The 24,820-nt window shown below is 37.9% G+C and overlaps 1 protein-coding gene across 2 annotated transcripts in view; it reads left to right on the top strand.

The window, feature by feature from the left end:
* YEATS2 (YEATS domain containing 2) overlaps positions 1-24,820 on the top strand; it is a 122,292-nt gene that overhangs the window by 64,675 nt on the left and 32,797 nt on the right. For both annotated transcript variants that reach the window (XR_005383794.1, XM_038583513.1), the window contains exons 9-17: positions 571-615; positions 2,969-3,149; positions 9,345-9,584; positions 11,245-11,403; positions 13,323-13,426; positions 14,399-14,506; positions 14,968-15,150; positions 21,383-21,641; positions 24,170-24,331. Coding sequence is in view for 1 of the 2 variants with exons in the window: in XM_038583513.1 (XP_038439441.1) it covers positions 571-615; positions 2,969-3,149; positions 9,345-9,584; positions 11,245-11,403; positions 13,323-13,426; positions 14,399-14,506; positions 14,968-15,150; positions 21,383-21,641; positions 24,170-24,331 (1,441 nt within the window). In the remaining variant the exon portion in view is untranslated. The remainder of the gene's footprint in view (positions 1-570; positions 616-2,968; positions 3,150-9,344; positions 9,585-11,244; positions 11,404-13,322; positions 13,427-14,398; positions 14,507-14,967; positions 15,151-21,382; positions 21,642-24,169; positions 24,332-24,820) is intronic.

Consider the following 24,820-nt stretch of genomic DNA (forward strand, 5'->3'; position numbering starts at 1 on the left):
CTCAAGATTTACTTAAGCATTCCTCTCTTGATGGACATTTTCAGTTTGTGGTTATAGATAGTGCTGTAGTATACATCTTTTTTTTTTTTAATTAATTTTTTGTTTTATTTATTTACTTATGATAGTCACAGAGAGAGAGAGAGGCAGAGACACAGGCAGAGGGAGAAGCAGGCTCCATGCACCGGGAGCCCAATATGGGATTCGATCCCGGGTCTCCAGGATCGCGCCCTGGGCCAAAGGCAGGCGCCAAACCGCTGCGCCACCCAGGGATCCCAGTATACATCTTTTTGTGTAAAATTTCTTCCAGTTTTAGATTGCCCTTAGAATGTTTTTACTAATGTATAGTTTATATTAAAAGTATAATACCTATCTGTTTGATGTTTATTAATTTTACTCATTTCCTTCAATTAAGAGGGTTTTATTGAAGTGATGAATTGATAGTTTATATTACGAAAAAGTAAATTCTGTGTTATGAAGACTTGTGGTAAAAGGGTACTTAGATGAGATTGTATCCTAAGATTTATAAGTATGCCAAGTGAAACTTTGCACTCTTCTTTTGTCTTTCAATAGCTGGATAGAACTTACACTGGCTTGCAGACTCTTGGAGCAGAGACGGTAGGTTTTTTCCTATAGTACTATTTGGGAATAAGTAGAATGAAAATTGATTTTCATTCTTTCTTAGGAGAAAAAGTGAGTGCTTAATTTTTTTTAAAGTTTGCCTTCCCCTTTTTAATTTGAAAAAATGATAAAATGCACTCAAAATTTAACAATTTTTAATTGTACAGTTAAGAAGTATTGAATATATTCACTTTTTTGTGCAGCTATTGCCACCATCCATCTCCAAAACTCTTTTTCATCTCGGAAAATTGAAGCAGTATCCATTTACAATAACTTCCATTCTCCTCTCCCTCAGCCCCTGGCAGCTACCCTTCTACTTTCTGTCACAATGACTTTTTGACTACTCCAGGTACCATATAAGTGGAATTATACACTGTGGGGGTTTTTTTGGTTGTCGTTGCTATATTTTACTTAGCATAATGTTCTCAAGATTCATCTATGTTGTAGCATGCATCAGAACTTCCTTCCTAAAAAAGACTGAATAATACTCCATTGTATGTATGTACCACATTTTATTTATTTACCTGTCAGTGAATACTTGAGTTGCTTGCATCTTCTGGCTGTTGTGAATAATCTTGCCAAGAACATTGATGTACAGGTATTTGAGTCTGTGCTTTCAGTTCTTTTGGGTATATACCCAAGAAAGTGGAATTGCTGGATGATATAGTAGTAAATTAGTTAGTTATTTTTATGTAATCTCTACAACCCAGCACAGGGCTCAAACCCACAACCCCAAGACCAAGAGTCACACGCTCCACCAACTAAGCCAGTCTTGTGCCCCATGGTAGTTCTGTTTTTAATTTTTGAGGGGCTGCCACACTGTTTCTATAGCAGCTGCACCATTTTACACTCCTACAAACAGTGCACAAGAGTTCCAGTTTCTCCATATCTTTGTCAACACTTAATTGTTTTCTGTTTTTTTACTAGTAGCCAAACTAATGAGCATGAGGTGGTATTTCATTGTGGTTTTGGTTTGCATTTCCTTAATGATAACTGGTGTTTAGTATCTTTTCATGTGTTTATTGGCTATTTGTGATTCATCTTTGGAGAAATGTCTAGTCAGATCCTTTGCCCATGTGTGAATCATGCGTTTGGTTTTTTGTTGTTGAGTTTTAGGAGTTCTCTTTATATTCCTGACATTCATATCTTATCAGATCATTCTGTGGGTTGCCTTTTCACTCTGCTCATTGTGTCCTTTGATGTACAGAAGTTTTTAATTTTGATGTCCCATTTATGTATTTTTTCTTTGGTTGCCTGTGCTTTTTGTGTCACATCCAAAAAATCATTGTCAAATTCATTGCCATGAAGCTTTGCCCTATATTTCCTTCTAAGAGTTTTATTGTGTTAGCTCTTCTGTTTGGGTCTTTGATCCATTTTGAGTTAATTTTTGTAAATGGTGTGAGGTAAAGGTCCACCTTCATTCTAATGCATATGGATACCCAGTTTTCCCAGTACCAGTTGTTGAAAAGACTTTTTCCCAATGATCTTGGCACTCTTGTCAACAATAATTTGACCACCTGTACGAGGGGGGCATTTTATTCTAGTGGTCTCTATATTTTCTCAATGCCAGTACCACACTGTTTTGATTACTATAGTTTTGTAAAAAGTTTTGAAGTCAGGAAATGAGACCTTCAGCTTTGTTTTCCTTTCCCATATACCTCCTCCCAGCTTTTTTTTTTTTTTTGTATTCATGATATATCAGCAGTAGTTATTATAGTTAGAGTTAACAAGTTAAAGCTTATTCTGTTTAGGGAAATATGCTGTGTTGTATCAAAAGATATTTATTGAACATATACCACATATTAGATTCTGGTCCTGGTACTGGGGATACAGAGGTGAATAAGATAACTACTGCTTTTAAGGACTTATATTCTTGGTTGTGTTGAAAATGGGGAGAAGGTATATAGTAAATAAAAGCAAATGAGATAGTTTCACTTAAAATAAGTGCTATAAAGAAAAGAGTAGCTAGAGGACAAAAGGGTTGTTGCTTTAGCTAGATTGGTTAGAGAAGGTGTCTCTGAGAAGGTGACATTTGATTGAGACCTAATGATGACAAAGAGGTAGTCATGGAAAGATTTGGGTAAGAGTGGGAAAGAATGTTCTAAGACATAGAAACAGCAAATGGAAAGGCCCCAATTATATGATTGGTTTCACTCAGTTATCTGTCTGTGAAACCAAACTAGATTACATTCTGGGTTAAGTCCTTTAGTTCTTAGATTGAAATTGCTTTTGAAGTATGATTAGAAATTATTTGTCACATCTCTTAGAGAACCATGTTCTTGGACAGGTTTGGGGGTTTCTGAGACATTGATGATGGATTCATGAGCCCGATTGTTGCCTGATTGTGTAGGTAGTGGATGTTGAGCTCCACCGACATTCTCTTGGAGAAGATTCCATTTATCCTCAGTCCTCCGAGTCAGACATCTCTGATGCCCCACCATCTTTGCCTTTGACCATTCCAGCCCCAGTGAAAGCTTCCTCACCGATAAAGCAGTCACATGAGCCAGTACCTGATACATGTGTGGAGAAAGGTAATATATTTTTCCTTGTATGGAAATGAATTTTTCCTTGTACAGAGGAGTCACTTTCTGGGGCATTCCTTTCTCTCATTTGCATAAATACCTTGAACTGCTGCCTATAGAGATTTAAGAATGTATGGAAAATAAATTTTCCATAAGTAGACATGCTGCATCTACTATATAGTCCAGATATGAAAATAGCCAAATTTTTTTCTTCTTAGAAGTTTCTTTCATGAAGTTCTTCTGACATTTTATAGAACATTAAACTCACAAAAAGGCATTAAATGCTTATTTTTTTATGATTGTAATGGTTTCTTCTAATATGTTACAGGAAGACTTTTTGGTTTGGTTCTTAATTGTGTGAACAAGAAACTGAATACTAAGTATCTAAGCTTATTTAAAATATAACATAACAGGGCGCCTGGGTGACTCAGTTGGTTAAATGTCTGCCTTCGGCTCAGGTAATGATCCCAGAGTCCTGGGATCGAGCCCTGTATCAGGCTCCCTGCTCAGTGGGGAATCTGCTTCTCCCTGTTCCTCTGCTTTTCCACCACTCTCCCAGGCTTGTGCTCCTCTCTCCCTCTCTTGGTCATTCTCTCTCTCAAATAAATGATAAAGTCTTTAAAAATAAAATATAATGGACACCACAGAAATACAAAGGATTATGAGAATACTATGAAAAATTATATGCCAACATATTGGACAACCTAGACAAAATGGATAAATTCCTAAAAAAACATATACCCTCCCAAAACTGAATCAGGAAGCCGTGCCAAATTTGAACAGACCAATTACCATCAATGAAATTGAATCAGTACAAAAAATTCCTGGGGTCCCTGAATAGCTCAGTTGGTTGAGCATCCGACTTGATTTCAGCTCAGGTTGTGAGCTCATGGTCGTGACATCAAGCCCGGTATTGGGCTCTGCACTCAGCAGGGAGTCTGCTTGAGATTTTCTCTCCTTCTGTCCTTCCCCCTACTTGCATGCATGTACACACATACTCTCTTTCTTTCTCAAAACAAACAAACAAACAAACCAAACACAACACACCTCTCAACAGAAGTCCAGAACTAGATGGTTTCACAGGTGAATTCTACCAAACATTTAAAGAAGAGTTAATACCTATTCTTTTCAAATTATTCTAAAAAACAGAAGAGAAAGGAAAGCTTCCTAATTCATTCTGTGAGGCCAGCATTACTCTGATACTGAAACCAGATAGACACTACAAAAAAAGAGAACTATAGGCCAATATCTCTGATGAACATAGATGGAAAAAATCCTCAACAAAATAGCTAACTGAATCCAATAGCAAATTTAAAAAATCATTTGCTATGATCAAATGGGATTTATTCCTGGGATGCAAGCATGGTTCAGTATTCCCAAATCGATCAAGATGATATATCACATTAATAAGAGAAAAGATTGAAAGCTATTTCAATAGATGCAGGAAAAGCATTTCACAAAGTACACCATTCCTGGTAAAAACCTTTAACAAAGTAAGTTTAAAGGAACATACCTTGACCTAATAAAGGCTGTATATGAAAACTCACAACTAACGTCATACTCCATTCTCTCAAGGTTAGGAACAAGACAGGGATGTCTATTTTCACTGCTTTTATTCAACGTAGTACTGGAAGCCAGAGCCATAGCAATTAGACAAGAAAAAGAAATAAAAGGTATCCACATTGGTAAGGAAGAAGTAAAACTGTCACTATTTGCAGATGACATGATACTCTGTATAGAAAACCCTAGAGACTCCACCAAGAAACTACTAGAATTGATAAATGAATTCAGTAAGGTCACAGGATACAAAATCAATGTACAGAAATCTGTTGCATTTCTATACAGTAATAAATAAACAGCAGAAAGAGAAATAATCACATTTATTATAATTGTACCAAAAAGAATAAAATACCTGGGAGTAAACTTAATCAAGGAAGTGAAAGATTTATACTCTGAAAACTATAAAACATTGATGAAAGAAATTGAAGGTGACACAAACAAATGGGAAGGTATTCCATACTCAGAGATTGGAAGAACAAATATTTGTTAACCTGTCCAGACTACTCATAGCAATCTTAGATTTAATGTAATCCCTGTCAAGATACCAACAGCATTTTTCACAGAATGAGAACAGACAGTTGTAAAATTTGTATGGAACCACAAAAGATCCTGAGGGGCACCCGAGTGGTGCAGTTGGTTGAGCCTCTGACTCTTGGTTTTGGCTCGGGTCATGGTCTCAGGGTCATGAGATTGAGCCCTGCATTGGGCTCCCCACTCAACAGAGTCGGCTTGGGATTCTCTCTTCCTCTCCTTCTGTCCTTCCTTCTTGTGCTTTCTCTCTTTCTAAAATAAATAAGATCAATCTTGGTTTGTTTGTTTGTTTTTAATGATTTTATTTATTTATTTTTTCTAAAGATTCATTCATTCATTCATTCATTCATTCATTCATTCATTCATTTATTTATGATAAACATGGAGAGAGAAGCAGAGACACAGGCAGAGGGAGAAGCAGGCTCCATTCCGGGAGCCCGACGTGGGACTCGATCCCGGGACTCCAGGATCGCGCCCTGGGCCAAAGGCAGGCGCTAAACCACTGAGCCACCCAGGGATCCCCTGATTTTATTTATTTTAGGGAGAGAGACCGTGTGTGAGCAGGGGGCTGGAGGGAGAAAGAGAGCAAGAATCTCATGCAGATTCCTCAGTGAGTGCAGAGTCCAGTGCAGGGCTTGATTCCATGACCTTGAAATCATGACCTGAGCTGAAATCAAGAGGTTTTTTTTTTGTTTTTGTTTTTTTTAAATTTTATTTATTTATTCATGAAAGACATGGAGAGAGAGGCAGAGACACAGGCAGAGGGAGAAGCAGACTCCATGCAGGGAACCTGATGTGGGACTCGATCCGGGGTCTCCAGGATCAGGCCCTGGGCCAAAGGCAGGCGCCAAACCGCTGAGCCACCCAGGGATCCCTGAAATCAAGAGTTGAACGCTTAACTGGGTGAGCCATCCAGGCGCCCAATAAATAAGACATATCTTAAAGGGAGAAAAAAAAAAAAAAACAAAACTAAATAGCCAAAGAAGTCTTGAAAAAGAAAAAACTGGAGATATCAAAATTCCAGATTTCAAGATAATACAAAGCTATAGTAATCAAAACAGTATGCTGTGGTATTGACACAGAAAAAGACATGTAGATCAGTGGAACAGAATAGAAGACCCAGAAATAAACCCATGCTTATATGGTCACTTAATCTTCAACAAAGGAGGAGAGAATATGCAATGGGAAAAAGTCTTTTCAACAAATGGTTTTGGGAAAATTGAACAGCAGCATGCAAAAGTATGAAACTGGGCCATTTTGTTATACCATACACAAAAATAAACTCAAGATGGGTTAAAGATCTAAACGTGAAACCTGAAACCATAAAAATTTTAGTAGAGATTCTAGGCAATAATTTCTGTGACATCAACAGTAGTTGATCTACTAGAAAAGTAACACTTTTCTAGATACATCTCCCAAGGTAAGGGAAACAAATATCAACTACTGGGACTACATCAAAATAAAAAGCTTCGGCACAGCAAAAGAAAAAATCAACAAAACTAAAAGAGTCTGTTGGATGGGGGAAGATATGACATACCTAAAATATATGAAGAACTTTTTTTTTTTTAAGATTTTATTTATTTACTCATGAGAGACACACAGAGAGAGGTAGCAGAGACATAGGCAGGGAGCCCGATGTGGGACTCGATCCGGGGTCCCCAGGATCACGCCCTGGGCTGAAGGCAGCGCTAAACTGCTGAGCCACCTGGGCTGCCCATATGAAGAACTTCTATAACTCAACACCAAAAAACAAATAATCCAATTAAAAATATAGGCAGAAGACATGAACAGACATTTCTCAAAGAAGACATACTGATGGTCAACACACATGAAAAGATGCACAACATAACCCATCATCAGGGAAATGCAAATCAAAACCTGCAAATGAGATGCCACCTCACACCTATCAGAATGACTAAAATAAAAAACATAGGAAAGAGCTGGTGTTGATGAGGATGTGGAGAAAAGGGAACCCTTGTACACGTGGGTGGAAATGCAAACTGGTGCAGCCACTGTGGAACACAGTGTATGGGTTCCTCAAAAAATTAAAAATAGAAGTACTATATGTGTGATACAATAATTCCACTACTGGGTATTTACCCAAAGAATACAGAAACATGAATTCAAAAAGATACACGCACCCTTATGTTTATTGCAGCATTATTTACAATAGCCAGATTATGGAAGCAGCCCAAGTGTCTATCGATAGATAGATGAATGGATAAAGAAGAGGTTATATGTATATATGTATACACACATATACAATGGAGTATTACTAAGCCACAGGAAGAATGAATCTTGTTTGCAAATCTTATTTGCAGCAACATGGATGGATCTAGAGAGTATAATTCTAAGTGAAATAAGTCAGAAAAAGACATACCATATGATATTACTCATGTAGAGTTTATGAAACAAACTAACAAAAAAAAAAAAAAAAAGATTACCCAGAAAACAGATTCTTAATTATAGAGAATAAATTGATCATCCCCAAAGTGGAGGTGGGCAAGGGAATGGGTGAAATAGATGAAAGGGATTAAGAATACACTTGTGATGAGCATTGAGTAATGTATAAAGTTGTTAAATCACTATATACACCAGAAACTAATATAACACTATATGTTGACTGTCTTGGAGTTAAAAATACAATATAAGGGGCGCCTGGGTCGTTCAGTCCGTTAAGCATCAGACTCTAACTCAGCTCATGTCTTGATCTCAGGGTCCCGGGATCAAGCCCTTCATTGGGCTCCACATTAAGCATGGAACCTACTTTAAAAAATAAGATTAATCATTGGGATGTCTGGGTGGCTCATTTGGTTAGGCATTCCTATCTTGAATTTGACTCAGGTCATGATCTCAGGGTCCTGGGATCAAACCCTTTATCAGGCTCCGTGTTCAGCGGAGAGTCTCTTTGAGATTCTCTCTCTCCCTCTCCTCCTGCCCCTTTCCCCCATAAATAAATATACTTTTTTTTTAAATACACCTTAAAAAAATTAATCAACAAAGCTATTTCAACTATGACATTTTTTCATTTTATTCACGAGAGACATAGAGAGAGAGGCAGAGACATAGGCAGAGGGAGAAGCAGGCTCCCTGCAAGGAGCCTGATGCGGGACTTGATCCCAGAGCCTGGGATCACAACCGGAGCCAAAGGCAGACGTTCAACCACTGAGCCACCCAGGTGCCCCATAAAACTAGTTCTAAATGGTATCAGTTTAATTTCTAAACCTTCATTTTATTTTTATTTTTATTTCTATTTTTTTAAGAGAGTGGAGGGAGGGGTACAGGAGGAAAGAGAGAATCTCAAGCAGACTTCATGCTTATTGTAGAGCCTGACACATGGCTCAGTCTCACAAGCCTGCATGACTTGAGCTGAAGTCAAGAGTCAGACACTTAACCAACTTCACCATCCAGGTGCCCTTCTAACCCTACATTTTAATGTGATGTTAATATTTTGGTCCTTTTATAAATCTCAACTCTTATTTCTCTTTAAATTTCAGTTGCATCTTCATGGGCATTTTAATAAAATAGGACATTATTAGATTAAGTGAATGCTTTTGAGTTTTCTTCTTTTCTAATTTAAACATTTTTCAATTCAGAACATAATGAACGGGGGCAGCCCAGGTGGCTCAGCAGTTTAGCGCCACCTTCAGCCCAGGATGTGATCCTGGAGCCTCGGGATCGAGTCCCACATCAGGCTCCCTGCATGGAGCCTGTTTCTCTCCCTCTGCCTGTGTCTCTGCCTCTCTCTCTCTCTCTCTGTATGTGTCTCTCATGAATAAATAAATAAAATCTTTGAGAAAAAAAAAAGCAACATAATAAACATGTGCTTTTTATATTGTACGTACTTAATAGTTAATGTTTTCTATTTTTTTTCTAATTTTTGAAAAAAACATTTTAATAAGATGATTCTAAACATGATCATTTACATTTCACCCAAATATATGTAAAGGGTTTATAAGTATTGTGAGCTGTATGTATTTTACCGGGAAGTGTTTTAAATGGTTGTTGAAGTGGTAAGGGGTTTTTATCATTTCATTCTTTTCCCACAGTGGTAAGGTTTTATTATTTCTAAGTGATTCATGACTTATCATTTGCCTGTTTCATTTCAAATAGGCTTCCCAGCCAACACTGAAGCTGAGAGACACACTACATTTTATTCTTTGCCATCTTCATTGGAACGAACACCCACCAAAATGACAGCATCCCAGAAAGTTACCTTTTGTTCTCATGGCAATTCAGCTTTTCAGCCAATTGCATCAAGCTGCAAAATTGTGCCTCAAAGTCAGGTTCCTAATCCTGAGTCACCTGGAAAATCCTTCCAACCCATCACCATGAGTTGCAAGATTGTTTCAGGTATAAGATGATGTGTGTCAAGTTGAAGTGTATAAAAATTGTAATAACCAAAGAAAGTATTGTGGCTTTTTTAAAAAGTTCTTTTAAGGGCAGCCCTAGTGGCGCAGTGGTTTAGCGCCGCCTTCGGCCCGGGGTGTTATCCTGGAGACCTGGGGATCAAGTCCCACATCAGGCTCCCTGCATGGCGCCTGCTTCTCCCTCTGCCTGTGTCTCTGCCTCTCTCTCCCCCTGTGTCTATCATGAATAAATAAATAAATAAAATCTTTAAAAAATAAAAAATAAAAAAATAAGTTCTTTTAAGTAAGGTTTTTGTTTAATAAGTGAGTTAATCAGTACTGATTAGCAAAGTTATCAACAAAGGAAAAACAAAAGTCATTTCATATGAAAACAATTTTTGAATAGGAAAGAAGTGAAATTCAAAGCAGTCAGGTTTTCACCTCAAGGATTGCTGGAAGGTAAAATGTTTACTAGGATGTATGGTTGAAGCTAAGGTAGGAATTAAGTTTTTGAGTTATATATGGAAACTAGAATGACTAATAAGAACAGTTTAAAGGCCTTTTGGTGTGAAGTTAAAGCTTCAAAGGTGGGAATTGGTTTGGAATTGAATTTTCTTTTATACTAATCACACTAGAAAATTACTCATTCCTATTACCGGTAGGAAATTCTGAGCCTTCACATTGACTGAGATTGGATTATCTACTGTCTCATGACAGTTTCACATTTATGTTAGGTAGACTTCTGATGGGATTATGCTTGATGGTTTAGGTTGTACCACTTGAGAAAAGGCAGGAAAGAGTCAGTAGAAATATCTAGGCATTGGAAATCTTCTATATATGAAGGGGGTAGAAAAGGAGTCCTCCGTGCTAAAAATAGACAAGCAAAAATATAATCCAAGTCTTCAAAATTGATGAAAGGTGAGAAACATGTAATTTTACCTCCCAGTTAGAAGCATTTTGGAACTTATTGCTTCATACGAGAAATAGACTGACCATACAAGTTGGTCTGAAGTTTAGAGAAATTTATGGAAGATAGATTTGATTGATAAAAAACCATTGGGATGTTGACTGATATAGGGGTAACATTTGAGAGTGTTCTCGGGAATAGGAATCTCTGGATCGTAGCTGTGATTTAGTATTGACAGACTTGTTTTGGGTGGGTGAAATTCATGTTTTCCTATAGGAAAGTAATTGTAAATCAAGACTCCCGGTTTGTAAGCCTTGCTGTTCACGTAACGAATTTCCTGTAATTTTAGTGTCTTTGACTAACCATTATTATAACAGTTTTCCCAAGTTATTAAGAGTGGTTAGGGATTCAGGAGTTCCACGCTGTTATGTGAAGCTCTGCTTTTTGAATTTAATGTGGATGGTTGTGTTGGGGGGAATTTTGTTAAGGTATAGATTTGTATTTAGTAGGTCTGGAGTAGCACCTCACAATATGTTTCTCAAAAGCTCCCTATTGATGCTGATGTAAGGTATAGAGAGGGAAACACACTAATCCCCAACTCAGCCAACAGCTACTGTTTGATCAGTACCTGAAACATACTGTACCATTCTCTCTTTTCCCAGTTTGTCACCTTTGTTCTCTGTTCAGCATTTCCTTAGATGGGTTGAGTATATCTTTTTTGTTTAGTTTATTTTGTTTCTCTTTTTTATTAATAAAGGTTCCCCCATATCAACTCCAAGTCCATCACCGCTGCCTCGAACCCCAACTTCCACTCCAGTCCATGTGAAACAAAGCACTGCCAGCTCTGTCATTAATAATCCTTATGTTATCCTGGATAAACCAGGGCAGGTTATTGGAGCTACCACTCCCACTACAGGTATGCCTTTTATCAATATTTCTGCATCCAAAAGATTTGAACTTTTGTGAGATGAAATCTTAGTAGGACTTATGTAGCCATATAATGGGAGAATGAAATCTTCCATTTGATTCAAGAAAGGACATCTAGAACAGTAAATCCAGTGGTATTTCTCTGAGGGAAGATGTACTTTATGTAAAATTTATACTTTTTAGGAATTTAGGAATTTACTTCAGTTTTCTTTTTAATTTCTAAAGACTAAAAGTGAACCATAATTAATTTTCTTTAAAAAAAAAAAAAAACAAACCCAAAACTTAATTTTGTTTTCATTTGGAAGACATTCTCTTTGGGCTTACAAGCAGTGTGGTTATTTTCCACATTTAAGCTTCAGAAACGAATACCTTTGTGGGCCACGTATGTTTCTTACCAAATAAAAAAATTATCTTTACTTTTCTGTGAATAAGTAAATTTTGTGTGTGGGAGGGAAATTGAACTCTGCAGTTATAAAAAGGGACCTCTGATAAGAATAAGAACTGGATTTATTGTGTCTGTTGTCATAATTTCCAATAACTACAGAGTGCTTTTTACAGTTTTTCCAAGATTTTTGCTAACATTATTTTATGTATTCGCTTCAGTTAAATTATGGGAACATGTGCTTCTAAGTGCAAACTTTCTGTAGCTTTCACTTTTAATTAAGAGAAATAGTGAAAAGAGAAGTAACTATAAGGTAATGAGACTGATTTAAAAATTTTTATTTTTATTTTATTATTTTTTTTTTTATTTAAAAATTTTTAAACATATTGATTTTAACACATGACTGTATGTTGGATCTTTCCAAGTAGTTTTTTTTTGGAAAAGTTAGGTCCTTTAACAGTGATTAGAATTATGGAAGTCCTTTCAAAAATGTTGTTTTCAGAAATTACTTAATAGCCTTTTGATTATATTTAGGGATATCAAATAGGTATCCTTTGAGGATGTTTAGTTTTAGGAATTAGCCAAAGTCTTTGCAGGCAAGTTTGATAAATGGAGCAGGTGATCAGATACCATTTTTGGTCTTGCCTTATTTTTGACTATGGATAATGGGACTTTTTTTTTCTTTTAAGATTTTATTTATTTGAAAGAGAGCACAAGCAGAGGGTGCAACAGAGGGAGAGCAGGCTCCCCACTGAACAGAGAGCCTGACTTGGGGCTCAGTCCAGGATCATGGCCTGAGCCAAAAGCAGATGCTTAACCAACTGCCGCCCAAGTGCCCCATAGATGATGGGACTTGTTTTTATCAGACCCTAAAGGCAGTTGTACAGATGGCGTATAAACTGCTTAATGTCAGCTGCACTTTGGAATAGGTATAATCTCCTAGTGAGGAGGCTTTGAAGAAGCTAGCTTTCGTTCAGATTCATACATTTGGTACATTGTTACATAACCAATATCCTTGCATATCCTACCTGTATACAGGTAGTAGAGTATGTTATGTCTAATAATTCACTTTTCTACATGTCCTTACTTGTCTATTTTTAAGTTAATGAAGTGGCTAATTTCATGGGAGGAACCCTTAAGTATTTTTTCTGTAATAATTTCATAATTTCATAGTTGTGAGTTTTCGACCCTTACAAATGAAAAATAGTGGGAGGGGCAGCCCCAGTGGCACAGCGGTTTAGCGCCGCCTGCAACCCGGAGCGAGATCCTGAAGACCAGGGATCGAGTCCTGCGTCGGGCTCCTGTGTGGAGCCTGCTTCTCCCTCCTCCTGTGTCTCTCTGCCTCTCTCTCTCTCTCTCTCTCTCTCTCTCTCTCTATGTCTATCATAAATAAATAAATCTTTAAAAAGAAAAAAGAAAAAGATGAAAAATAGTGGGAAAAGGGGGAGGGTGGTGGAAAATGTTTTAAACTTCCATTTTGTACATTTTACTTTGTACTTTATTTTAAAATCTGCCTTGCTTATCAGGAAGTCCTACAAACAAGCTCTCTACTGCCTCCCAGGCCTCCCAAGGAACAGGTTCCCCTATTCCTAAAATTCATGGAAGTAGTTTTGTAACATCTACTGTCAAGGTAACACTCTTACTGCATTATTGCACTTTTCTAGTTTATAAAGACAATAAGTTTAAGGTCAGCAAGAATTTGTTGGTCGATAATGCAAATTTCATTAAGTAGAATCTTCAAACTAATAAGTATCTTGAAGATCATTTATTCCAGACTCTCCTACCTTCCTCTTGGTCTTTTCCTAGTGTGAAAAATGTTCCTCAACACTTTTATTAGTTGGACGGTCAGTATGTATTTGAAAACTTACTCTGATGAGGAGGCAGCTATTTTTAGGAGTGGTCAGCTTTGTTACAGATTTTTCCTTATAAAAATATTCATCTGGCAGTATGCTATTTTTCTTCTTATGTTTGTCCAGTAAAGAGTAATTGTGTATTTTTTCTATACGTCAGCCATGTAGTTACCTGAAAATAATTTTTATCATTTCACAATTTATCTTTTTTTTTTCCCCTCAGGGTAAAGAAGCCTTTAAAATTAGAACTTCAAATATGATCTGACTTGTTCAGCTAATAGATACCTAGATACCTAGAGTGCTGGGTATCTGCTCACTGTTTGGTTCAAGTATATACTGAAACACTCGAACCTGTTTATTTATTTAGTGATTAGGCTCTAGGGATAGAAAAGAAAGAAAATACAGTGCCAGGCCTTAAGTGTCTTACCATCAGGCAGGGGACTAGACATGTAAATCAATGAGTCAACCAAATATTAGAGGCATATCATAGGAGACTTCCCAGCATACACTGGGGCACAGGTGAATAGGTTCTTGCCAGTTTATAGCCTTTTCTTGCATTTGGTTTCTGAAACAATATTAAAATGCTAGTGTGGGGGCTGAAGACCCCAAAGAGTTTTGAGCTTTTGATTTTCTTTTATTTTTTGGTTATGTTGCTAGAGAATGTCACAGGTTTATATTAAATATAAGGGACTGGAATATCTGAAATCACTTATTTTATCCTAATTGTATAATATGTATTTTTACATACACAGCAGGAGGATTCTTTGTTTGCATCTATGCCACCTCTTTGTCCAATTGGGAGTCACCCTAAGGTTCAAAGTCCCAAACCTGTAACTGGAGGACTTGGAGCTTTCACAAAAGTGAGTATTTATTAGGACATTATCCCATAAGTCAATATGGTTTTGTTATATAATTATTTTGTGGCATGTTGGGAGTTGGCTACCCTACAACATGTAAATTTTTAATTCTAAGACCACATCCTACTTCTGTGACATGTTTCCATATATTTAGTGGTGTCCACAGGGCAGCCCTTGGTATCTAGCAAGATCTCCTGAGAGCACAAGCTGTGTGTGCCACCAAAATCTAGAACAAATGGACTAGGATGAGTTGCAGAAACACAGGATCAAATCCAGATCCTCCTTTTCATCCCTCTGATAACTTTCATGGACTGTATTTAAGCAGTATTTTTACCTTCTAGTGGAGTCATTTTTTTTATAGACCAAGCTTCATTAATTCATTAATTTCTGCAAGCAGAATAGATTGAAATATTAGTGGCTTTATTCATAGGATGATTATTCAGTGTTATTATGTTTGTTGCCAGGTAATCATCAAGCAGGAACCTGGTGAAGCCTCTCATGTGCCTGCAACAGGAGCTGCTAGCCAGTCACCACTCCCTCAGTATGTGACTGTGAAAGGGGGTCACATGATAGCTGTGTCCCCTCAAAAACAGGTCCTAACTGCTGGAGAAGGGACTTCCCAGTCACCAAAGATTCAGCCCTCCAAGGTTTGTGTTCGGTAGGGTTGGGGAGATCAATATGTAAATGAACATTAGGTGCCTTAAATAATAGGTAGGTGCTGACAAAATTCAGATGACAGGGTTGCTCCCCCTAGAAAATCCTGTAGATGGAAGTCCTGTTGGAAAAGCAAGTTAGTGTTAAACCCGTCTGCTCTTGCAGTAATCATTGACAAGAACAGGGGCACATCTTACAGAGAGAGCTCAGGAGTAGTCAAGAGGCAAAGGGATACTTATTATCTCTCTGGCAGTGAAGGTGATAGATTTCATGACACAATTTCCCAATTGATTCAGGTGTAAAATGGGTAGCTAACAGGACCAAGGTCTACTGTTTTATTTATTTCTGGTAGGTGAGTGCTGTAGTTTACAACTCTAATGTCCAGGCTCTGTGATCTGTTTACTGATTCTTGACTCTTTAGAGAATTTTTTGCTTTATAATTTGGAAGTGTGGGGGAATTAATATAATGATAAAATGGCATGTAGGTCCATGTTTTCCTGCATTGGTTGTGCTTATGAATGCCTGTGTGTGTGATGTTCTCATTTACATGCTATCTGTTCTCCTTAGACAACCTTGCAGGGCGGATACTCTCAACTCCATTTTCCAAATGAGGAAACTGAGAGGTCAAGCAACTTCCTTGTGAGCGTTTAGCTAATAAGTGACACAGGAACCTGGGTCTGCTGAGCCCACAATCTCTCATTGCAGGGCTAATTAAAATTTGTGAGCCATTGTCTGGAACCTAAGCATGATTTTAGAACATAACAGAGTTAAAATATCTCATTTTGGTGGCAGATACATTCTGTAGCTATCAAGAATATTATGTGAAGTGTTTGTTTTTCAACTTGAAAGCCAGCCTATCTAGGGATAGATGAATTGCTCTGAGAGGAATACCTTTTTCTTTTTTAATTATTTGAGGGGCGGAGCAGGCCATGAGCAGGGGGGAAGGGCAGAGGCAGAGGGAGAGGGAGAAGCAGGTTCCCCACTGAGCAGGGAGCCTGACACGGGACTCCATCCCAGGACCCTGGGATCATGACCTGAACTGAAGGCAGAGGCCCAATTGACCGAGCCACCCAAGGTGCCTCAAGAGGAACGCTTTAAAATAGAACAGGGCTAGAAAAAGGGCTTTAGATATTTTGGTTTAGGCTAGATAACTGCACATGGATTTTGACAAAAATTCATATGTTATAATTCTAAAATATGTATGGTTTGTTCTCAAATCTGTAAGAGTCCATTAACTACTTTCCCAAACTTAGCTGGTCATGAGTTATCTGATAATTAAAAATGTCTAGATACTAAGGCCCTCATCTCATACTTTCTGAATCAAACTCTTCTTGGGAGCCCTGGGAATCTGGATTTTTATCAAGTTCTGCTGACTCACGATTCAACAAATTTAGGAACCACCAAGCTATAACATCAAATTTGACTTTGGGGCTTTCCTAACCTGACTGAGACAGGCACCCCTATCTGCTTCCTAATGCTCTCGCTATTGTTTTGGCCTTAGGAGTAAGCTCTTGTCAAAGTCCTTTCATGAGTCAGTTATTGTTATCTGGACTTGCTACTCGGACACATCGTCATTCTTCAGAATCTATTTTGTTTCACCAAAGATACATGGAATAGCTGAGTTAGGTTTTTGAGTCAATATAGCATTGCTGTTTATGCCCAGAAGCTCTGGACAAGTTAGTTTCACTTTTTTACACTTTGCTTTTTACAAATCCACCCCTCTGTAATCCTGAACAACTGTATTGGCTTTCTTGTCACATTGCCGTCTACTTAGTGACAATGTAGGACTAAAAAAAAGTAGATGGTTTTGTGCTAGAATGCCCTGAATAAAGTTTAAGGGCACCAGAAAAAGCCACAGAAGAGTGTGAAAGAAATGTACAGAAGCAGAAGAGCATGAGGAAAGACATTTCCTGTTTATCCAGGAAATTTAGTACATGCTTTGGACTCCAGATAAGGAACTGTCTGCAAGTACAGACTGTCCCTGGTTATTGGTGTGAAGTGCATTCCCAGAAATTATGCCAGAAAACAGAAGGGTGAACAAAATGATACTGTTTTACCTTCCATTCAACTTTGGCTTATCTTTTTTCATGAAAATAAAGAGAAGTGCTGCTTTTGCCATAAAATGGGACATCTGAGCACTTAGTGGGTTCTTGTGGGAAGGAAGGAGTGTGGCATAGTAAAAACAACGCGAGCTTTGTAATTAGAGCTTGTTACAAATCTCAGCCATTTACACACTACCTGTGTGACCTGGACAGGTTTTTCTTTCTGAACCTTGTTTTTTTCATCTAGTAAAGGAATAATACCCTCTGTCTTTCAGAGTTGTAGGAGAATTAGTAGAGATATTTGTATAGAAAAGGGGATCTCTGGGTGGCTCAGCGGTTTAGTGCCTGCCTTCAGCCTAGGTTGTGATCCTGGAGTCCCGGGATCGAGTCCCACATCAGGCTCCCTGCATGGAGCTTGTTTCTCCGTCTGTCTGTGTCTCTGCCCCTCTCTCTCTCTGTGTCTCTCATGAATAAATAAATAAAAATCTTAAAAAAAAAGAAAGAAAGAAATCATTGTAAAGAAAGAACTAAGCACAGAGCAAGTACTCAATAAATAATAGTAGCTAATGTTACCTGAGGAAGGACAAGTCCCATGTTAAGTACATGCGTTAAGTACATGGCAGTTCTTATCATTGAGTACTAAATTGTGATTGGCTGTATTTTTCAGTGTCTAGAAGAAAAATTAGATACATAGAATCTTCACTTTCTGGTTCTTAAAGTAAATTCTGACTTGCAGAGGTCTGTACAGGACACAAACAAAAACATTGAGTCAGAGTAAAGTATTTGTAACAATATAGAACAAAGGGTGTCTGCTTTGTGAAACCAGAAGGAAAGTAGGCATGTAAAGAGAGAAGTGTTGTGGAATGGGAGGAGTTCAGGTTCTATGCTAAAATGTTGTATTGTTTAAAAAAAAAAAAGCAAAACTAAGTGTCTTAGGAGTCTTCCTTATGATGTCCATAGACAGCTGTGTGTAGGATTTTTCCCCATAGAATGCCAGACTTCCTCATTCTCTTTTTTCAAACAAAAGGGGAGGAGGTTAATCTTGTGAGTGGTATGCTCCTACTGGATAAGCTCACTAATAAAAACTGCCCTCCTGTGGCCAACTTGGGATACCACATTTATTTAGCTCTTGGAGAGATTAAGTATGTCATATTTTGGAAAATTTGAAGCAGTTAAGTAAGGATAGAGGTTGGTACAAGGTGGAAAAAGCAAGTTAAGATGCATGGAATTTTAGAAAAGAAAAAAACTGGTCTAATCCATATATATTTTCCTTTTAAGATTTTTTTGCTTTCTTTGTTGGCTTTTAAGAGCATGAAGATAGATTATGTGTAATTTAGCTTATGCAGTGAATTATTAAGCTTGATATATTTAAGAAATGTGAAAACTCTTAGGAAAAAAGTTTGGCTTCTGTAATAGTAGAGAAATCCAAAAACCAAAAGCTTAAGTGTTTTTCTCACACATAAAAGACACACATAAAAAGGCAGTTCTAATATGTTGGCTCCAAAATCATCAAGAATCTAGACTCCTATCTTGTTGCTCTGCCATTTTCAAAATTTGGTTCTCAGCTTGTGGGCAAAGATGGCCATTTCATTTTATGCTACCATGTTCACATTTCTGGCCAGCAGGAAGAGAAAAGGGGGTGCGGGGAGGCATAACCCAAAAGTTGCTCTCATCACTTCTCTTCCTATCTTTTTAGCCAGACCAACACTAGGCTAGATAGAAAATGTTCTATGTGGCTATGTCCCTAGCTGGAAACTGGGGGCGCTCTTACCGTGAGAGAGAAAACAAGAACGGTTATCAGGATTCAGCTGGCACTTTCTGCCATTACCCAAAAAATGGTTTTCTACATTAAGAAACTGTTTTCCATAAATATATAGAAAAGTTCTTTTTTTGAGAGTGAGAGTGAGCAATCAGCAGTAGTGGGGGAGAGAAAGGGAATCTTAAGTAGGCTCCACACCCAGTAGGGAGCCCAATGTGGGGAAAAGTTCTTGATTAATAAGAAGAGTTTCTGGGCAGCCCCGGTGGCTCCGCGGTTTAGCACCACCTTCAGACCAGGGCGTGATCCCGGAGACCTGGGATCAAGTCCCGCATTGGGCTCCCTGCATGGAGACTGCTTCTCCCTCTGCCTGTGTCTCTGCCTCTCTCTCTGTGTCTCTCATGAATAAATAAATAAAAATCTTAAAAAAAAAAAAAGTTTCTACATCCACATCTGTGAGGTAGAGCAGGGTGAGTGTGCCCAGCTCTGTGGCTACAGCCACACTCCGTGTTGCTGCAGAATGAGGCTCACAGTCAGAATGAAGAGATTTGGATCATCCTAAGGCATTGTTTTAACCAAGCCAGGATAGTGGGAGGATTTTTTTTCTTCGTTCTAAGTTAACTTGTTTTTTTTTCCCCATTGGTTCTTTGAGTCTTTTGTTTCTTTCTTTCCCTCCTTCGTTAAACTTACATAAAAGTGGAGAGACTATTATAATGAATCCTGTATGCCCGCTACCCAGTTTCAATAATTATCAGCATTTTGCTAATCTTCTTTCTCTTCTAGGACATTTTAAAGCAGATACCAGATGTTGCATACTTTAATTTCTATTTGACTAAATCTAGGATTTACAGTGAAGGTTTTCTGCCCTCGCTGAATGTGGATCCATTGATGTTCTCCATCCTTTGAGTCTCTATGTAGCCTCATACATTACAGTTCTTCAGTTAATAATAAGTGTCATGGGCAACAGCAGCAGTCATTTACTGTGTACATTATATCTTATGAGATAAATATTATCTATATTTTATAAATGAGATGTCTAAGGCTAAAGCTCAGAAACATTAAATAACTTATGTAGCTACTAACTGATGGAACAAAGCTGGGAAACCAAGTCTGGCTGCTTATAAAATCTTGTACTCTTTCTTCTGTGTTATACTGTGGTTTATAACTGTTGATTAGAGGACCATTTCCTTTATATCAACCATAGTGTCCAAACACATGGCAAATGTGTTTTACTTTATTTACATTCTTTGAAAAGAAACCATGTATGATTTAGTAATTATTTAACATAAAAGTTCCATTTACCAGTTGTATATGGTTTATCGTTTTCTTCTACTTCTTATGTAATCCTATTATTGGTAATCCTATCATTTAGAAAGATTCTAAAATAAAATACAAAGAATAATATAATCAGTGCTCACATATCCTCCAACCAAAATTAGCATGTTCATATTTATTTCATTTCATATATTTTCCCCAAATAAAACAGGACAGAGTTGAAGTCTACTTTGTTCTTGCCAAAAGTAACACTGTAATGAATTGGGATGTGTAGCTTTCCAGTTCATACTTTTATTGCATAAATCCATAGCCATAAATAACATGTAATGTGTGTGTTTCGAAGATTTATATTAGAGATATTTACACTTATATTTTTCTGCAGCTCTCCAGTATTTGTACTGTCAGAGTTTGTTGATGCTGATATCTGTAGTTCTAGTTCATTTTTACTAATGTATGCTATTCCATTGTCTGACTTGTACCACAGTTTATCCATTCCTCTACCTGTAGACCTAAAGCATGTTGTTACATGTTATAGACATTAAGTTTGTTAACATTTTTTGTAATTATAAACAATGCTACCTTGGATGTTATGTATATGTTCCCTTTAACACAGGTCTAAGGTTTCTCTAGGATGTATTTCTAAAAGAGGAATTGTTATAACACGGGATAGGCGAATTTTCAGTTTGAGTAGATATGCCTATAATACCTCTCTGGAGTGGCTGTACAAATTTACTTTTCTTTCAGCAGTGAACAAATGTTCCTGTTTCCCCATACTCTCCAGCCACTTCTTGATGGAGTTTACTTATAAAATAAATAAATAAATAAATTATATTAAATAATAAGTGGGTAAGTAGAATTTTTTTCTTTACATTTCTGTATTTTCTAAGTTTTTTATTTAAAAAAACATATAAAATAAGTTCTAGATAGTAGCTGGGGTTAAGACGAAAACCATAGCCTTTTATTGTAATAACATCCAAAATGTAAAAAATTCTGTCATTCACATCATAGGTAGCATTTCTAGGCGATGAAATTAGATTCCATGTTTTATATCTAGGACTTTGCCTTGTTCTCTGATAGAGTGACTGTTCTGTTCTAAGAGCCCTTGAAAGGACTGAGAAGAAGCACTGGTGGATTATTCTCTATTTTCAACAGGTTGTTGGGGTGCCAGTTGGGTCTACTTTACCTTCAACAGTGAAACAGGCTGTGGCGATCAGTGGTGGCCAAATCCTTGTAGCCAAGGCCAGCTCTTCTGTTGCCAAAGCAGTTGGTCCAAAGCAAGTTGTGACCCAAGGAGTTGCCAAAGCAATTGTGAGTGGAGGTGGAGGAACCATTGTTGCTCAGCCAGTGCAAGCCTTAACCAAGGCTCAGGTCACTGCTGCTGGCCCTCAGAAGAGTGGATCCCAGGGTTCAGGTAACTGATACTGATTGGGTCCCTTTCAGCAGCAGGCCTTTATATATAAACTGTTCTTTGCTAGTAGTTTTATTTGGTATTTGGTTCTAAGAAAACCTATTAGGTTGATGCATAACGAGTATATAAAAACATGTTAATTTTTTTCAGGTAGCATTTTACATAGAAGTCTGTAAAGCGGTTTACTTTAAGGGAGCATGTGTGTGTTTTAGCAAGAGTAATAAAAATAGAGCGTATTTCTTGATAGTGGTTTCAGGTCTGAAAGATAATTTTCATTTGATCTTATCTCCACTTTGGATTGTATTCAGACTTAAAATCTTGGGATGGTCATTTGTCAGCAGCATTTTGAGATACTGAACTAATGCTTTCTCTACCAAACAAGTTTAAACACCTTGGATGTGTTTGAAGCCTTGATATGTTGTTTTTATGAGAGCATGAAAAAATATACCTAAGACATTAGATGCACTAAGTTTTGAAGGTCTCGATGAGGCTAAAGAATTATTGCAGTGAATTAGAAGGATGAGGGTAGCGGATGTCTGAATCATATTGTACACCTGCTACTCACACTGTGTTAATTATACTTGAGTTAAAAAATTAAAAAAGAAAACATAAAATCTAAATAATAAATTGAAAGAATAACCAGAATCAACTTTATATAAAACATTAAAAAGATTTAGAAGAAGGGATCCCTGGGTGGTGCAGCGGTTTGGCGCCTGCCTTTGGCCCAGGGCGCGGTCCTGGAGACCCGGGATCGAATCCCATGTCGGGCTCCCGGTGCATGGAGCCTGCTTCTCCCTCTGCCTGGGTCTCTGCCTGCCCCCCCCCCCCCCCCCGACTATCATAAATAAATAAAAAAATTAATAAAAAAAAAGATTTAGAAGAAAAAGGGAAAAGAAGGAAGTGGATGTCCAAAATAAAGATTTCAGAGGTGGTGAGTTGTTGGTGATGGCAGAGTCCATTTGTGCCATTAAAAATGAGTGTTTGCAATGTTGGAGGAAGTGATCTTTGGAGTTTAGAAAATGAGGTGCCTGAGAAGCTAGATAATTAAGTCACTGATAGTGCTATCACTGAGGATGACAATCATTGGCTTTAGAGCAAGACTGAGTCAGGAGTCAGTCTTCAGCAAGTGAGGGGAAGTGATTGGGAGTTCAGTAAATGAGCACAGAAAAGAGGGTTAAGGTGGTAGAGCCAAGCAGGAGCCAGTAGGTTTTTCTTCTGGAATGAGGGGTAATAACGGTCTGAAAGCCAAATGGTAGAGCACAAAGACTCCTCTCCTTGTCCTGGCCATCAGACACTAAGTAAGATTCAAAAAATAGCTTTTAGCTAAGGGTGCTACTGGGGAAGTCCTGTATCTTCAGAGGACTCAGTGTTTAATACCACAAAAAGAAAGACTTCAGAGAGGTCAGGGTTCTAGTGGGTGTCATTATCACAGCAGGAATTCCTGGGGGTAAGATGAGAGAGCCAGGGGAGGAGGATGGGCTGAGGAGATGGGTTCAGATGAGGAATGCAGGGCAGTGTGAGGCTGGACTCTGGGTGCGGGTGACTGAGCAGAGAGGCTTGCTGAGCTGCACAGTGATATAAGGTGGGGTGAGTTCTAGCAGCAGTGGAGAGGGCTGGTACTCCAGTCTTCATATCAGCCCCTGCTGTTGGGGGGTAGCTTCCTGGGGTCTTGCTTCCCTGGGCTTGCTCAGTGGAGTAGTAATGAAGAAGAAGACTAGCTCAGGCTAGAGGAGGCTCTGAGAGCCCTGTGCCTGTGGTGACTCACTCGGTTCTATGGGCTTCATTATAGGGAGATTTGAATTCAGGGTAATTGCAGAAATTTTGATGTGTAAGTCTTCACTGAAGAGTCACATTTAGAGGTTTATAGCCTTGTGCATTGAGAAGTAAATCCTAGGGGATAAGTGAAAGCTCTTTGACATAGGTGAGACTTTCAAAAGGTAAATTCTGGTTTCATACTATATGTGCTAGTTGTTGACTGGCTTTTTTGTTGTTGTCATTTCTTTTTTTTTTTTAGTTCTTAAAAAGTGAAAGAGGTTAGAAGTCTTGTTTCAAATCTGTAGTTTCATTCATTACTAGAAATTGATAAAAAGGGCTTTAAACGGGTTTTGGAAAGAAATATATATTCATCCAAAAATAAGGTTATTATTTCTTTGATTGTCTAAACCATAGGACTTTTGAGAGTAAAAAGAGTCACGGTTAATAATGATTGGGACATAAGTATAAAAATCAGACCCAGGTATAAACTGGAACTGTTCTGGGCAAATTGGGACATATGGTCATCCTATTTATGTACAAATATAAATTCCCCTTTGTAATTTATGGCAAGCTCTTCTAATATGTAAATTAGTTTTTGATTAGCAAGATATTAGCCTTTGAAGTATTACATATCTAGGAAAACAAACTGTAGAGTTTACTGTTTGTGTTTTTTAATAAGAATTTATTGCTCTGTTTTTAATTTTTAGTGATAGCATTGTCCTCAGTTCTACTTTTTCCCTTTACTTTTTTTTTCTTTTTTTCCTGTACCATTTTAGTAATGGCAACATTGCAGCTACCAGCCACTAATTTGGCCAACTTGGCAAATTTGCCGCCTGGCACTAAACTCTACCTTACAACGAACAGCAAGAACCCTTCAGGAAAAGGGAAACTGCTGCTGATTCCTCAAGGAGCCATCCTGCGAGCTACCAACAATGCTAGTCAGTCCGTCATTAAATCATTTGGTTCTTGGGTCTCTGGGTATGTTCATCTCATCCACCCGAGGGGCAGCTCTTACCTGTTTCAGGAAGTGTTTCTGTAGCTCTTTGTGGTGGTATGATGGTAGTATTTGCCCACCTGGATTTAAAACATACACATAACTATAAGTGGGTTTAAATAATCATAGTTCTAGGCGATGACACTGCTATTTTGGGTTTATCTACTCAGAGTTTGGGGTCAGGAACAAATCACACTGGAGAGAGATGACTATTAAGACAGTGTGGGGAGAAAACTGTTCGTGTGAACTATAAACAAAAAAAGTTCTTCTTTTCAGTGGTATCTAGAAACCGGTGATACCTGGGGAGATAGTAGCTGGAGGCCTATGTGCATTTTGGAGGGCATAGGAGTAGGAGTGGAATCAAATGTTCTCTGCCTGCTGTTATTTAAGTTTGTCAGTTTTGGAGATGGAACGAGAAATATAGAGTCAACCT

This window comes from Canis lupus, chromosome 34 (assembly GCF_011100685.1).
Source record: "Canis lupus familiaris isolate Mischka breed German Shepherd chromosome 34, alternate assembly UU_Cfam_GSD_1.0, whole genome shotgun sequence".
NCBI lineage: Eukaryota > Metazoa > Chordata > Mammalia > Carnivora > Canidae > Canis > Canis lupus.